This window comes from Rhynchophorus ferrugineus, unplaced genomic scaffold (genome assembly GCF_030347505.1).
Source record: "Rhynchophorus ferrugineus isolate W39M unplaced genomic scaffold, kcgeb_rfMv2 rfM4, whole genome shotgun sequence".
NCBI classification, from domain to species: domain Eukaryota; kingdom Metazoa; phylum Arthropoda; class Insecta; order Coleoptera; family Curculionidae; genus Rhynchophorus; species Rhynchophorus ferrugineus.
The window spans coordinates 8,309,466-8,324,940 of NW_027472583.1; the positions used below are offsets into that span (position 1 = coordinate 8,309,466).

The following is a 15,475-nucleotide window of genomic DNA, read 5'->3' on the forward strand; positions in this document are numbered from 1 at the left end:
AGTAATATTTAAGGTTTTTGAAAAATTCCTGTTGAAAAGAATGAAACCGATCATAGAGATAAAAAACCTAATACCAACACACCAGTTTGGGTTTATTAATAAGCACTCAACGATTGACCAGGTCCACAGAAGCTAAAGCAGAAGCTTGTACCACAAGAAAGTATACTGGGACCAATGCTTTATCTACTCTACACTAGTGATATACCACAAATGGAAAATATTACGATGGCTACATTTGCTGATGGTACTGTAATTATAGCTGTCGGAGACGAAGCCTCACAAAAATTAAAACAGGCAAGTGACAATATAAATAATTGAACACAAGTTTGGAAAATAAGAATTAATGAAAGTATATCTGATATGTGCAGTTTACCTATAAACAGACTGTACAAACACCAATAACATTAAACAACACTATCATTCCATATAGCAACAACGCTAAATATCTTGGAATGAATCTCGATGCAAAACTTCGATGGAAGGAACATATAAAGAAGAAAAGAAAAGAACTGGAATTGAAATATGGGAAAATGTACTGGCTAATTGGAAGAAAATCACAATTATTAGTACATAATAAATTGTTATTATATAAGCAAATACTGAAACCTATATGGATATACGGAATTCAATTATGGGGATGTTCTGCAAAGAGTAACATAAATAAAATACACATTTTTCAGAACAAAGTCCTGAGAGGTATTATGGGTGCACCCAAATACTATAGGACTGATTACCTACATCGAGACATTCAGATACCCACAGTCAGTCAAGAAATCAAGAGAATTGCAAGGGGGCATGAGGAAAGACTCCATTCTCATACGAATATTGAAATATTGCAACTTTTGGATACCACCAGAACAGGACACAGGCTCAAAAGAATTGTACTTTGTATTTTAGATATGCTGACTATAAAACCAAATGTGGAAAACCATTGTCTAACAAAGATGTAGTTCCTATTTATAATTTCAATATTAAATCCTTAAATCCGTTACGTTAACTATGTAAAATTGATTTTAAATACATACGATGTGTTTATTTACAGATTTTTTTGCTTACCAATTTTAAATAAAATTATGGATACAAGCAGAAGTCACTCTGTCTTAAATTAGTAAAAATGTATTCTCAAAGAAACAAGTAAGTACAAATATAATTTTTAAAAGCTTTAAACATTGAACTGCAGTTACATAATTTCAATTACAGCTTTTTTTAAGAAACACTTGAGGCACTTCAGCAGCAGTGACAAATGATAACAGAATTTGTTCAAAATGGCTTTGAAATCAGTTATCACTAGAATTGTTGTTGTATTTACGTATTGTATGTATTTTCGAAATATATATTATTATTTGTACAGTTAAACAGATTACATTTAAATAAAAGCTATCTTGTTACTTTTATTGTGCTTTTATATTTACCGTTATTATATTTTAAATATCCCGGTATACATATTTGATGAGAGTCGCGTCCTCTGATGGCAAAAAAATCTAAACTCTTTCACGATTGATGTATGGCTGGATACCTTCCATACTGTCTATAATTTGTAGTAGTATATTTAATTATAACTTTTTTAATTGTATGGTTTTCGATAAATAAAGTATCAGCTGAATTATTTAAAATGTTCAAATATATATAAAAAAATTATATTATGAACTTATTTTCTATATGAACACCAATCTAAATAATAATAAGAAGGGTAATAAGAAACGAAAAATGTTGTATCTCCTTAACCTATGTATGAAATGTTTTTTTAAATTCAAACGCATTGAACATTTCACATTTTATGATTGTCATGGGGAAGAAAAATACAAAGGCTTTTTGTACTGTTTAAATAAATGTTAGGTAGATGATTGAATTATTGCAAATTTTTCAAAAAATTTATTTGATGTAAAAAATAGTCAACAACTGACTTAAGTTTGAAAATATTGTCGACTGATTTATATGATATAAGCTGAAAATTAAAAAATAATTTACTAAAAAGACACGATTGTATAACATGCATGTAACATATTTAAATCCTGTTCAGAGTTGTGTGAAAACATCCTATTCAACAGTAATAAAAACGTATCCAAATATATCTGAATATTCTCCATGATCTTTTTCCTGTGATGATCTCGTTCACCTTTCATTTGACAGACATGTACAAATTATCGCAATCTGCGTCTCTGGATTTGCTTTTTAACTGTGCATTTAATTTCTAATACGATATTAAAGAAATATGTAGAATTTGCAGATGTCAGGCTGTTACAGTGTTGATAGAACCATACAAAAGCATTGGTAAGATGAAGAAGCGTCTGAACAAGATGGATTTTAGTCCTGATTGCAATATTTAATTAGGAAATGATTTAAATAAAAGTACGAAAAATGTTAATCAAAAAACGTTTTTCGAAAATATATATTTCTTCAGAGATTTAAATTCGGGGACCTTTTTTTGATTGCTTTTGCAGCTGATTTAAATCACAAAATTGAAAAAAGACAGGTCATCTGAGTGACAGATATCTACAAAAATCGCGTGGGTTAATATCTAATTAATAAGTGAGTGACTTCGAATTGAGAGGTTTTCATATATTAGGTACAAATATCATTATATCGAGGCTTTCGATAATTATTCTTATAATACCAGTACAAACTTAGGCTAAGTTACAAGAGCGTTATATCACGTATATTACATAATATTATTATGTGAACATATCACGTATTATTGGCACGACATAATCGAAGGATACCTGCCTATAATAGGCAATTTACTCTTCATATTGTAGGACTTGATGGAGTTAATTATGGAGCCTATTCTATGAATACCAAGAATTGACATAAACCTTAATATCATGGGGATTAAGGACTAATTTCTAGTCTGAAATTCTACAAGAAACTAGTGCAATATTTTTATAGGGTAGGTAAAAAGGAGCTGATACATATTTTATAGTTATAATGTTGATACTATATATATATATATATATATATATATATATATATATATATATATATATATATATATATATATATATATATATATATATATATTTCAAATGTGTATAAGGAAATAGTGAAATTATTGATTATAAAATGTAAAAGAGTTGCTTGATGTCGAGATGACATCTTATATTCTTGCTCAAACCACTCATAACGTTCGAATAAAGTCACTTGCTGACAGTTCATGAAAACATCATGATAATTTGAGAAAACATCACTATGATTTTCGAGTAATTTTGTGGTATTTTCTTAGATCAGGACTTATCAATAGAAAGTTTATCGAAAAAATTTTAAAAAAATGAGGAGACTCGCAAATAATAGTAGGTGATGGCAATCATACTCAACAATTTTTTATACATTTATTAACCATTTTGGGAAATATACACTGATATGTTAACCCTACACTCGCTTTTCAGATCTCATATCTCTTTCATATCATAGCGCAAGCATATCTAATATAAGTTGTAATTAATTTAAGAAAAGATATTAACCATTTGTTGAATTTAACTAAGTCGTACTGGTTTGGGTTGATTTAATTAGAATGACATCATGTAGCATATTAAATATTTGCTGATTTCTTTAAAAACTCAACAACCTCCATCATTACGTTAATTGCTACTTATGAATTGGAAATACCACAAAATATTTTGGAAATAAATTTTTTAAACAATCTCATTCAGTTTAGAATAATAGCATATGTCTATAATCTAACAAGTGTTATTTCTGATTAAAAAATACAACTGAATTTGTTCTTGAGTACGCATTGTTATCGACATGTGCCACTCATCATTTGTTTTTAAGTTTGATAAGTATTGATAAAGAAATGTAGTATTAATGCGGTTTTGCCACTTATCAGTGTACTTACATTTTATTGGACAATTATGTGATTATGTGTAACGCTATAGTTGGGAAATTCTCCTAAAAATGCACAGGTCGAGTTTTAACTAATCCTTAACAACCTGTAGAAAGGTAAATGGTAGGCTTACCTTATATGATTAATATTATTCTTCATTACAATCATCAATTAATTTTAAGGGATTTACAACACATGGAGTTATTCTGTATTAATGGCATCAAGTACATTTCTAACCAACTTTATGTCGAATCCCCACTAATAGACTTCAGGCCTCAATATCTTAGTATATGTTATTTTGTTGTAAAGGTTAATTAAAACTTGTTTCCTTTGCGTACCAAATGTGAATTTGTACCGAGTAGATCGGATTGGTGGGAAGTTTTACCTCAATTTGATTAAAAAAACGGCTAAGGATCATCGATAGCTGTATCCATGCTCTATTAATTTCGCCATGTGAATATTGGTTTTCGCGTTTTGAATGTGGTGGTGGCTTACAATCACTTGTCGAAAACCATCAATGGTTTGAGCGGAGAACTGCACGAAAAATGACGGGAATACGAGCACACGCACGACAATGTTATATGATGTGCCACCCCGCCCGCCGTATTCTCCAGACTTTGCTCCTTTTGATTCCTACTTGTTCCGACATATGAGCTGTGACCTATTTGATCGTCACTTGACTTCTTATGATGATACTCAAAAATCGGTCGATTTATTGACAGCCTCAAGAGATACATCAATCTTTCAAGATGGGAATAGCCTGAGAGTAATATTTGCAAATTTCAATACTTTGAATAAAATACATTGTATCCATTTTCACAATAAAATTTCAAATAAAAAAATCCTTTGAAACCAATTTATAGGCATAATAGTGTATAATAAAATTTTCGAAAATGCAGATGAAGTTACCGATAACTTGATTAATCTGATCTATTATTGCCAGTGATATACTATGTAGCATGTTAATTTCAAGATAAATACTATTTATCTTCTGGAAATATTATTTTGAAATTAAATTTACGCGAATATTTGCATACAATTTGCCCAGAAGATCATAATAATGATCACAATGAATTTTTTTAATCAGTTTGGGAGTGATAGAGGAACAAAATTTCTTTCATATCCTTTTGAAATGAAATCTAAATTTATATGTTATATCTTCCATGGAATTGTTTGCTACACAATATTAATAGTAATAGTATACGTGTGAAAAATTGAGCTATTGTAATGCACAGCATCTTCAATCTATCTTTGTTAATCTGACACGGGACTTGCTGATCTATACTTTCTTCCAAATAGTGCATTAGATAACCGACAATCCAAGATCTGTTAGTTCTTTTTCTCGTTTATAAGTATTAGTCTCGAGAATTGAGTGAATTCAAAAGAGTTATCGTTTTTAATCTCTTTTAAATCTTAGCTTCTCTGTCAGTTGAAAAACTTTTACTTTAAAAATAAATATTTGTATTAATTTATTTCAAAAACCTACGGAATATCATACCAAATCATACAAATATTGAATATTACTTTTAGAGCAATATTGAGAGAGTTGTTCATTGAAATGGAGATTACTATGTTGAGTTATTTATTATGTTATTATGAAAGTTATTTGTATTATGAACTAATATTAATATTGTTATAAGTATTAATAAACTTAGTGATGATGAAAATAATAAAAAAAAGATAACGTCGGTTGTCGTTTAACGCACTGAATATTTCAAATAATTACCCACGTATTGATATTCTTTCATTGATATTTTAAATATATGAGTGAACATATTTCTTAGATAGTGTTCTGGTGTATCAGCTTAAGGTCAATGCGGTAGGCGGACAATTACAATGCTGTTGTTTTATGCGATTTTGTTTATAATACCGTCTCTGATTTATGGACAGTATGAGTGTAATGTACGAGAAACGGAATATGGAAGAGTTTGTGTATGTAATTCAACGTACTGTGATATAGTCCCTCCCTTGGAAACGCTTTTATCCGGACACTATCAGCTTTATTCTACCAGCAAATCTAGTCCCGGATTCTCATCAGTCACAGGATCTTTTCCAACGAAATCTAGTTCTTCGGCTACAGTGACAATAACAGTGGGAAATGTCTCGGATACGCTTCAAACTATAATCGGTTTCGGTGGTGCTTTCACCGATTCCTTCGGAATAAATTTGCTTTCCTTGCCTGATGATGTACAGCAAGAATTGTTGTATAGTTATTTCGGACAAAACGGGATACAATATAATTTAGGACGAGTTCCTATTGGAGGGACGGATTTCTCCACAAGGCCCTATACATATTCCGATGATGACTTGGATACGTTTGAGTTACAGTCTGAAGATTACAGCTACAAGGTCAGTGTCTGATATTGACTGAAAGTCATAATAATAAATGGCTTTTTTCTTTCGCAGATCCCAGTTATACAGAAAGCATTGGGATTTAATAGTAATATTCGATTATTTGCTTCACCTTGGTCATCTCCTGCCTCAACAAAAACAAGCAATTCGTAAGTCATCAAGTGTAGAGATAAGAAAACATCTTGTCAATTTGATTATTTTTTATTGATGAACAGGTTGAATTCATTAAATATTAAAATTGCAGCATTTGGTGTTTATGAAACACACATGGGTTTGTTGAAGAAGCAAATGTACCTTATTTTATGGAAAATAAGCGAAAATTACGACACAATGATACTGATTTCTAGTTATTTCTGCTAAAATATGATGATACTTATGTGGACGATATATGGTTTCAATAAGACAGTGCCACATGTCATTTAATCCCCGAAATTTAATTACGCCAAGATATATCCCTTGACTGTGTTCTCTCTCGCTTCGGTTTACACCACCTGAGCTTTTGGTGGGGTTATTTGAGGTCAATGTGTGGAATAGCACAAAGAGTAACTATGTTCTAAGCTATGCCAACCCAATAAAACAGTCAATGCATGTCCTCAACATTTATGCCGTTAGTATATCACAATGTTGATACAATAACTTAAAATGTTCTTTTACAACGTTTGCCAGTTTGTTACCTCTAATTACTATCACTAACGTTTTGTGGGTACTTGACAACAGGATCGACCAACACCAATTCAAATCGTATATATTCTGATGTATCAGACAGTACTCTGTCCCTTTTCAACTAGAGTTAAATAAGAAGAAAAAATCCGCTCCGGGTTTAAAAAGAATTATGCTTGAATACTCTTGCCATTAATTGCTGGAAACATTTTTGATAAACATACTTCATGAAGAGAAACGTATAAGTTACTATTGGTTTTGAAATGTCGATATAGTTGACAAGCTCTTCATTTCTCTATTGCAGTTTTTGTATTTAACGACTAAAATTTACACAGAAAAAATTACATTACCCATATGTCTTATATATATGTCATATATAAAAATTAAGTCACGTTCCTTATAGATAACGAAATTTTATCAGAATAAGATAATAAATAGGATTTGTAATCAGTAAATTAAAAAACATACTTCAGATCCATTACTAGGTGATTGATAATACAGGGCCTAAAAATAAATTTGGAAATTTTGAGTCTTTATTCTAATAAATTAGTACAGTGTACTTTATTAAAAAAACCTTCTTCCACTCTTTAAGACGGTATACAGATTCTGAGTTTATTTTTGGGATACAAGAATGAACCAATTTTTTAAGTTCTTCGAAAATGCGGTCGAATTTACTATATAAAAATGTTCATGTACTTTTAGTTATAACTTTTAATTATGAGTATTTTAAAGTCGATGGTCCGCATATATGTTTGCCTTCAACGCCACCTTCATCGTATTTAATATTATAAAATATGTAGTCATAATTTCTCATTTTGGATCTTTCCAATCGTTTGAATACATTTGGAGATAGTTATTCATGAGCTGTTAAGCTTCCTACGTGTTGGAATTAAGCCAAATTCCAACAATTGGCATGTAAAGGACCAGCATCTTAAATTTATATTGAGTTATCGTTAGCGTCTCTTCACACTAAATAACTCAATACTAAATTGAAAACCATGAAAGCAATATATTGATTATTTGCATGTTCACCAATATATATAGCTGATCAAAATATATACATAAAAACCTCAAATTAGTAAGCTTATTTTTTACAGAATAACTATTAGCGGAGAATTAAAAGACGAATATTCTCAATGGTGGGCAGATTACCATATAAAATTTTTGAAGGCATATGAAGAAAATAATATAACCTTTTGGGGACTCACCACTCAGAACGAGGCTTTCGATGGCTTTCTTTCTGTCAACATTCCCAATATAAAATATACCGCAGCTCGAATGGTAAATGTACCCTCGATATATTACGAAGGTCTGTCTTTTATATTTGGCTTATTTTTATAGGTGACTTGGATAAAAGACTTCTTAGGGCCTACAATAAGAAATTCGAGTTATAGTGACTTGAAAATCATTACTCATGACGACAATAGAGCTGTACTTCCTTATCTCAACTGGGTTAGTTGATGTTAATATTTGAAACTGAATGTTCTAACCTAAGGCATCAGTTTGTTCTTTCAGACGATGATGCTTTAAATTACATCGATGGAATAGGTTTGCATTGGTACAGTGATATTTTGATACCTCCATCAAGCATAGAATTTGCAAAGAGTGACAAAAAGGATCTGTTTATACTTGGTACAGAGGCATGCAATGGTAAGTTTTAATTAGTTCATTGTAGTTTATTTTAATTTATTGATTGCCTGTTTCGAATATGCTCAATTGTTTTTTTCATTAAAGTAGAAGACCTTTTATGCTTTGGGATACTTCATTTATCGATTATGATGGTAGGGTCGAAGACACGGTCAAACTACATCGTGAACAAAGGTTATTTATTGTCAAATAACATATGGTCTCTTGGACAATCTGTAGACCCCTATTTCCAGATGTCCAGAAAATCGAGACCTTCCAAGTCATCATTGCCATCACATCTTGCTGATATAGATTCACATGGACTTAAGTAGGGAACGACCAACCATCGTGATAAACTTGTTCTTCCACTTCGGTATTTAGATTTTTGTGCCGAACAGCATTACTTGGAAGCGAAGCTCAATTTTTTTCCACAGTGGCTTTGCTGCTTGTACAAAGATCGCAAAAATCACATTGACGTCAAGAAGGGTTTGGTAGAATCCTAAAGGAAGTATTCTCTGTAAGCTGCTCGAATCTGGCCAAAAATACCGCCAGGGTTAGTAGAATACGTATGGCCTTACTTCACGACAACGCTAAAACAAACATAAATTTAGTGAATCAACAAAAGCTTAGGCCTTGATGCATCCGCAATATAACCCAGATTTTGAAATAACAGAAGTGTCGCCAAAAAGGCGTGTAAAAATCACTTAGTTCGGTGTTTCATTCACAAATCTCAGCAGTTAGAATAATGGTTTTGTCAGAAAACTGGTTAAATGTCATTGACCAAAGCATCATATATATAATTTTTCAATTGATGATGCATAAATAATTTGTACATTAAGTCCAATTTTGTGAATGAGAAGAATGTTTTGTCTTGCTAAAGATTTTCATTGGAAAAAATCTGATAATAATCTGACACTCAGTATTGATTATAAATAAAACAGGTTGCTTGAAAATTTGGAAATATTATTTATTCCTGTTGATTTTTTTTATTAGAAAAGGCATTTTTCTTTTTTTATCGATGACATTTTGCAATTTTCTAAATGGGACTGTTATATTATAAGTGTAAAACTTCCGGAAGTGGGGAAAAATTGAATGACAGGTGATTTTCTCAGAGCTTTTTTGGTGGTGGTGTAATGGTGTAATTCATTGGTGTAATGTCACATTTTTCAAAATCAATATCAATATCAAGCTGATACCAATGTCAATATTAAAGATTATAGATCATCAGTCTGATTATTTTAATACTGAGCTATGATTTAGACATTTTGAATGCGCTTCTTTAATGTCACACTTATTTTTAATTATGATGCTATTTTCCTACTGGTTCGATACCTGTCTTCAAGGAATGTGAGTGTGAATATGTTTTTTAATTTACGTTTGTGATTAGCAATAGAGAAAAACAAAAGCTCTCATGCGCTGTTCTCCCATACGCTGAAGCCAGATAAACCAAGGTGAAAAAGAAATTCGAATCAATAACAAAAATATAAACTGGTAACATCTGATTTAGAGAAATCATTTGTTTAATCTGTTTTTCTTCGAGGATTCGTTCAAGTTACAGAAAAAACATAATTTCGTCCCATCGAGATATTCTGAATGTTTTTTATTTGATATAAGTTGATTTTTTTGTAATTCAGCGTTTTCCTTGTCGTCTAGGTCTAGACATAGGAGCAGAAAAATAAGTTTTGTTGCTTTTTATATGTCTGCATAAAATCACGATTTTCTTTAACAGCAGGTTCTTAAAATATTTTTAAAAGATCATTTTATTCTATGTATATTAAAAGTATAACGGAAATCATAGTTATTTTAGTCTTATAATTATTAAATATTTATAATTATATGGAAAATATTTTAATAATTTCAAATATCTTACTATTAATGTTATTATAAAAATACGAATTGGACTGGACTGGAAAAGCGTGTTAAGTCAATAATATTAAATTATTTGTAGGATATATTAGAATACTTGGCATCCATGCAGTAGAGTTGGGCAGTTGGTTGAGAGGTATGAACTACCTAAATAATATTTTGGACGTAAGTATTTATTCATTTTATCAGGTGTGTCGCTAATTACTTTACAGTTTTTGTGATACATTGTTTGCCCCATACAACAGTCTGTTGCGTCTTTAGATATATAACAGATAGGTTGAAAAGTCCAGTGCGTAGCAAAGAAAACGCGTTTTTTTTTGTTTAAAATTGGCGTTATTCATCAACGCAATCTCAGTCAAGAGCCACACAATCATTCCAATGCTGCTCTAATATTTTTTTTGCTGCTCTTGCCTCAAAATAAACCTATCACCTGTAAGTTGCTGTCCACTCAAATGACGATCGTTTTGTTTCCAGAGTGAAGTGGCGAATCCACTTGAAGAAGCGGTGCAAAATTAAAACATGAAATTTTTTTTTATCCATTGTTGCGCGCCTTTTCCCTCCCGTTTATAAGAGAAACACTGGCAAAGTTATGACAAAATGACTTTATTTATAATAAAACTTAAATTACAAAGATTAGTCCGGTATAAATGGTTAGTGACGAGAATCTCCAACTATCAAGTGGCCCCAACTATGTGCTTCCTTGAGTAGGCATTTAAATGTTCTTGAAAGTTCAAGAAGACTTCAGTAAAAACTATGTTAAGACTGTCTAATTAAATGAATACATGGCATTCTAACCCCATTGCATCTACTTTGGGAATCTTGTACCCAGAAAGTAAGCTGGCTTAACTCTCTTTCTCCGAATCTGATTAGTAATTATTTCTAGAGACGGAAAGACTTCTGCAATGGCGATTTTCTTGTCTCTATAAAGCTATACGCCAATAAATACCACGAGATTCACATTTCCCATAGGTTTCCGAAGTCAATAAGTTTCTGGATATATATCTGCTTATTTACAACATCGAAAGTCTTTCAAGGACTTGAAATGTTAACATATTCTATCTGGTTCTTGGCGTCTGCACTCTCCTCATAGCAAGTGTCTTAGCAAGTCTCAAATACCCCTGGTTTCACACCGAATTTTTTTACACTATTACAGGATCGATATCTTAGGAATTAGCTTATCTAAATGTTCCGAAGTAACATGTGTTTCGAATATTTTTGTTGTCATAAATTAATCAGACATAAACAAACACCAAAAACATAAATATATTAAACAACTAAGCTAATTTCTATATATATATATATTGGCATTAATGAAAGTCATACTTTGCTGCTGAGCATGTGAAGCCTGTTTTTGGCAATCCGTATCTGGTGAGTTTAACCTTCAAGACAAAGAACATCCTGGTGGACCAAAAACGTTTTAAGATTCGGTGTTGCAGTGGTAATTAGGTGAAAACTCATCATAAACTCGAAAACAATCGAATAGTTTAGCCCAAAGGAAAAATCGTTCATCTGCAATAGCATCCATAAATAGTCTGAAAGATGGGGAATATAGAATCTATGTATATAATCTAGTGGATAGTATTTTGAATAAACACATTTTAACTATCCATTATAAATAACGTGTTTTCTTTAGCGGAGAAAAGTGGAAAGGGTTTACCGTTATACCTGGTAAAATTCGATTTTTGTCTCACAGAAACTGCAAAATGCCTGTTCGTATAAAATATGAATGTTCGCCAATTTTGTTGATTTTTTATATGGAATATTTAACGAATCTTTCTCTTGTCACTTATTTTACGAATATCGTTTTTTACAAGCTCCCACGCGACTTCTTTTAGATCGACCAAATATCGTATTTCCAATTTTCTAAGTGTACCATGCAAAATTAAAGTAGGATCAAACTCTTGAAAAAATCGATCGATAAATTTAATGCTATTTCTGGTGCCTTTTGACATTATCGAAGTTTTTTTGACCGCGAGTTTTTTAGACGTATGTTTTTTAGTAGTAAATGTTTTTAGTGACTCTGACAATATATTGGGAAATCTCAAATCTGAACATTTTGTTTGAAGAGCTTAAGTAATATTGCTGTTCTGATTGAAGTAGTTTTTTTTTCTAATTTTTTTCATAAATTTAACTTATGTTTTACTTCATTTGAAATGGGTATCGAAAATGAATTAAGTTCAGATGTTTTTCTTTATATTAGGATTATTTGTTCTTCTAAGGGGTACATAAATATATAAAACTGTATACAAAATATTTTTATGGTTTTCAAATTATGGAATGCTAAGCAACTGAACTTCTTGAGGGAAAGATTTAATAAAATGTTAAAGAAATAATGTTAATTTTCGTAATAAAACTATTTGTTAGGTACTTGCACGTAATTGGATCAACGATAACCTAATTGTTAAATTAGAAGATTTTTCTGCCTAAAATAATATTTTGCTAATTCGCATTATCCAGTTATTCGGTATATACATAAGCTAATGATAGGAAGCTTGAAATTACATTTTCGACATTCATTACTACTGTTGTTTGATCGTTGATGTCAGATAATACGGTAACCTTAGCATCACACAAAGACCCAGTAAGAGTATAAAAAAACCCTCTAAATATACCGAAACAAGATATTATAGAATAAAATATTTAACATATGACATAATAGTTGTTATAAGAAATTCTTATTGCCCACAAGGAAAATTATTAACGATTTTAACTTATTGGGCCAAAATCCAGTTTAAACTCTCAAAGAACTGTCAGAAAGCCTAGCAGTTGAGGGATCAACAGCTTTTAGACATTTACATATTGTGGAAATTGTTTAAAAGATTAGAAAATCAAGAGTACCTTTGTACTTTTGTACTTAAGTATTCTAGGAATCATAATAATTCATATATTTAATTAATGATACTGGACACTCACGATATATACAAAATCCTTTCCATTTCCCCATATCTGCCATATAAACGTATATATATTTCAACAGCTAGTAAAAAAGGGATTGTTGAATATATAATAGCAGCATCTTTAAAACATACTATATGACACTTAACAGGTCAATTGAAAAGTCCTTGGCCTACCATAGTAAAACACAATTTTTTGGCAAAATTAGTTTTTTTTTAATCAACATAATTCCCTTCAAGGGTGATGCACTGATTATAGCGACCCTCCAACTTTTCGACACCATTTTTGTAGTACGATTTGTTCTATGCTTCAAAATAGGCCACAGTTTCGCCGATCTTGACGAAGATTTCTGTACAGAGATCTGAGTACAGGAAATGGTCGCTGGGGGCTGGATTTGGAGAATAAGGTGGACGAGGAAGCAATTCGAAGCCCAATTCATGGATTTTTGTCATCGCTTTCAATGCCTTGTGACACGGTGCATAGTCTTGGTGAAGTAGCACTTTCTTTTCCTTCTAATGCTAGCCTTTTTCGGTGATTTCGTCCTACAAACGGTTCAATAACGCTATGTAATAGTCGCTCTTGACGGTCCTTTCTTTTTCAAGGTATTCAATGAAAATTATTCCATGTGCATCCCAAAATACAGACGCCATAACTTTGCCAGCGTTTTCCCACGCTTTGGAGCGGGTTCATCGTGTGCAATCCACTCGGATGACTGTCGATTGGACCTCGGAGTGAAATGATGGAGCCATGTTTCATGCATTGTTACATATCGATGCAAAAACTCGGGTTTATTACGCCTGATCACCTTCAAACACTGCTCCGAATCATCAACTCGTCGTTGTTTTTGGTCGAAAGTGAGCTCGCGCGGTACCGACTTTGCACCGAGCTTTCTCATACCCAGATATTCGTGAATGATATGATGTACACGGTTAGTTGATATGTTTAGAGTGTCCGCTATTTGATTCAATTTCAATTTACGGTCATTCAAAATCATTTTGTGAATTTTGTTAATGTTTTCGTCGGTAACAACCTCTTTTGGGCGTTCCCCGAGTTCACCACCTTCGGTGCTCATTTCATCACGTCCAAACTTAGCATACCAATCCTTGATGGTTGATTTTTCTGGGGAAGTAGCCGGAAACTCGGCATCAAACCAAGTTTTTGCATCAACTGCTTTTTTTTTCATCAAAACGCAATATCTTATCAATATGCGAAATTCCTTTTTATCCATTTTTCTCAAAATAACAAAAGTTGCTTCACTCAAAATGCTATAATTCACAAACTAATGATCCGACAGCTGTCAAATTTATACACGCATCTTTTGAGGGTTAGGGCTAACTATAAAACGTATGGATTTAATTCCAGTAGCGCCATCTATGTGTCAAGCCGGGGACTTTTCAATTGACCTGTTATGAAATAACTAAATATAGACAAGTTAAAAAATACTAATAATAATTATTGCGTTAAAGATCTACACATTTTTAATCATTTTAAGTTAACCAATTTTCAATAGTCTCTTACAGAATAATTTGTTTAAGATTAGCCAAGCATAACACCAATTAAAATAATCTGCTTTATATTTTAGCGGAGCTTTTGTGTACTTTAGATCAACTTCTTGAGGCTTTTTTGTAAAAAAATATACCTAGATTATCAACATTTTAATGGTTTCGACAACGAAGAAAATAAAAACCAAATTAACTTCCAAAAATATTGAATTGATGAGCGAACAATGCCAAAATGTAATGAGAAGAGTTGTAGAATATATTCTTAGCAAATAACTTTTTTTAGGATTTGAGTTATAATGTTACTGGATGGACAGATTGGAATCTGGCATTGGATGAGTCCGGTGGACCAACATACATCGATAACAACGTTGATGCTCCCATCATAGTAAACTCTAGTTCTGGCGAGTTTTACAAACAACCAATGTTCTACGTCATGGGGCACTTTTCTAAATTTGTGGTACCCGATTCAGTGAGGGTGGTGTCCAGCGCGTCGAATGATAAAGTCAAATCGATGGTCTTCAAGCGTCCTGACGGCAAAATCGTTGTCACCATCAGCAATGCGTAAGAACCGTCATAATTAACGTTAATATTTTATATTCATTTTTTTTTGTTCTAGATCCGCCAATGATATAACTGTTGAAATTGATATCGAAGGAGTCAGCGGCGTTATTAACATTGCAGGACATTCCGTCAATACTTTCCTGTATAAAGCTTAATAAAAATATAACAAAACCAGGTGTTTTAATTGTCATTA

At 31.8% G+C, this 15,475-nt stretch overlaps 2 protein-coding genes across 4 annotated transcripts in view; one reads left to right on the forward strand and one right to left on the reverse strand.

Moving 5' to 3' along the window:
• Nucleotides 1–15,475, reverse strand: part of ITR (inotocin receptor) — a 225,125-nt gene that overhangs the window by 99,240 nt on the left and 110,410 nt on the right. The window lies entirely within an intron of this gene.
• LOC143196696 (putative glucosylceramidase 3) lies at nt 5,580–15,453 on the forward strand. The gene is made up of 8 exons (XM_076404583.1): nt 5,580–6,169; nt 6,227–6,321; nt 7,930–8,113; nt 8,174–8,284; nt 8,335–8,482; nt 10,407–10,489; nt 15,005–15,282; nt 15,338–15,453. The coding sequence occupies exons 1-8, from the start codon at nt 5,657–5,659 to the stop codon at nt 15,435–15,437; spliced, it is 1,512 nt and encodes a 503-aa protein (XP_076260698.1). The 5' UTR covers nt 5,580–5,656; the 3' UTR covers nt 15,438–15,453.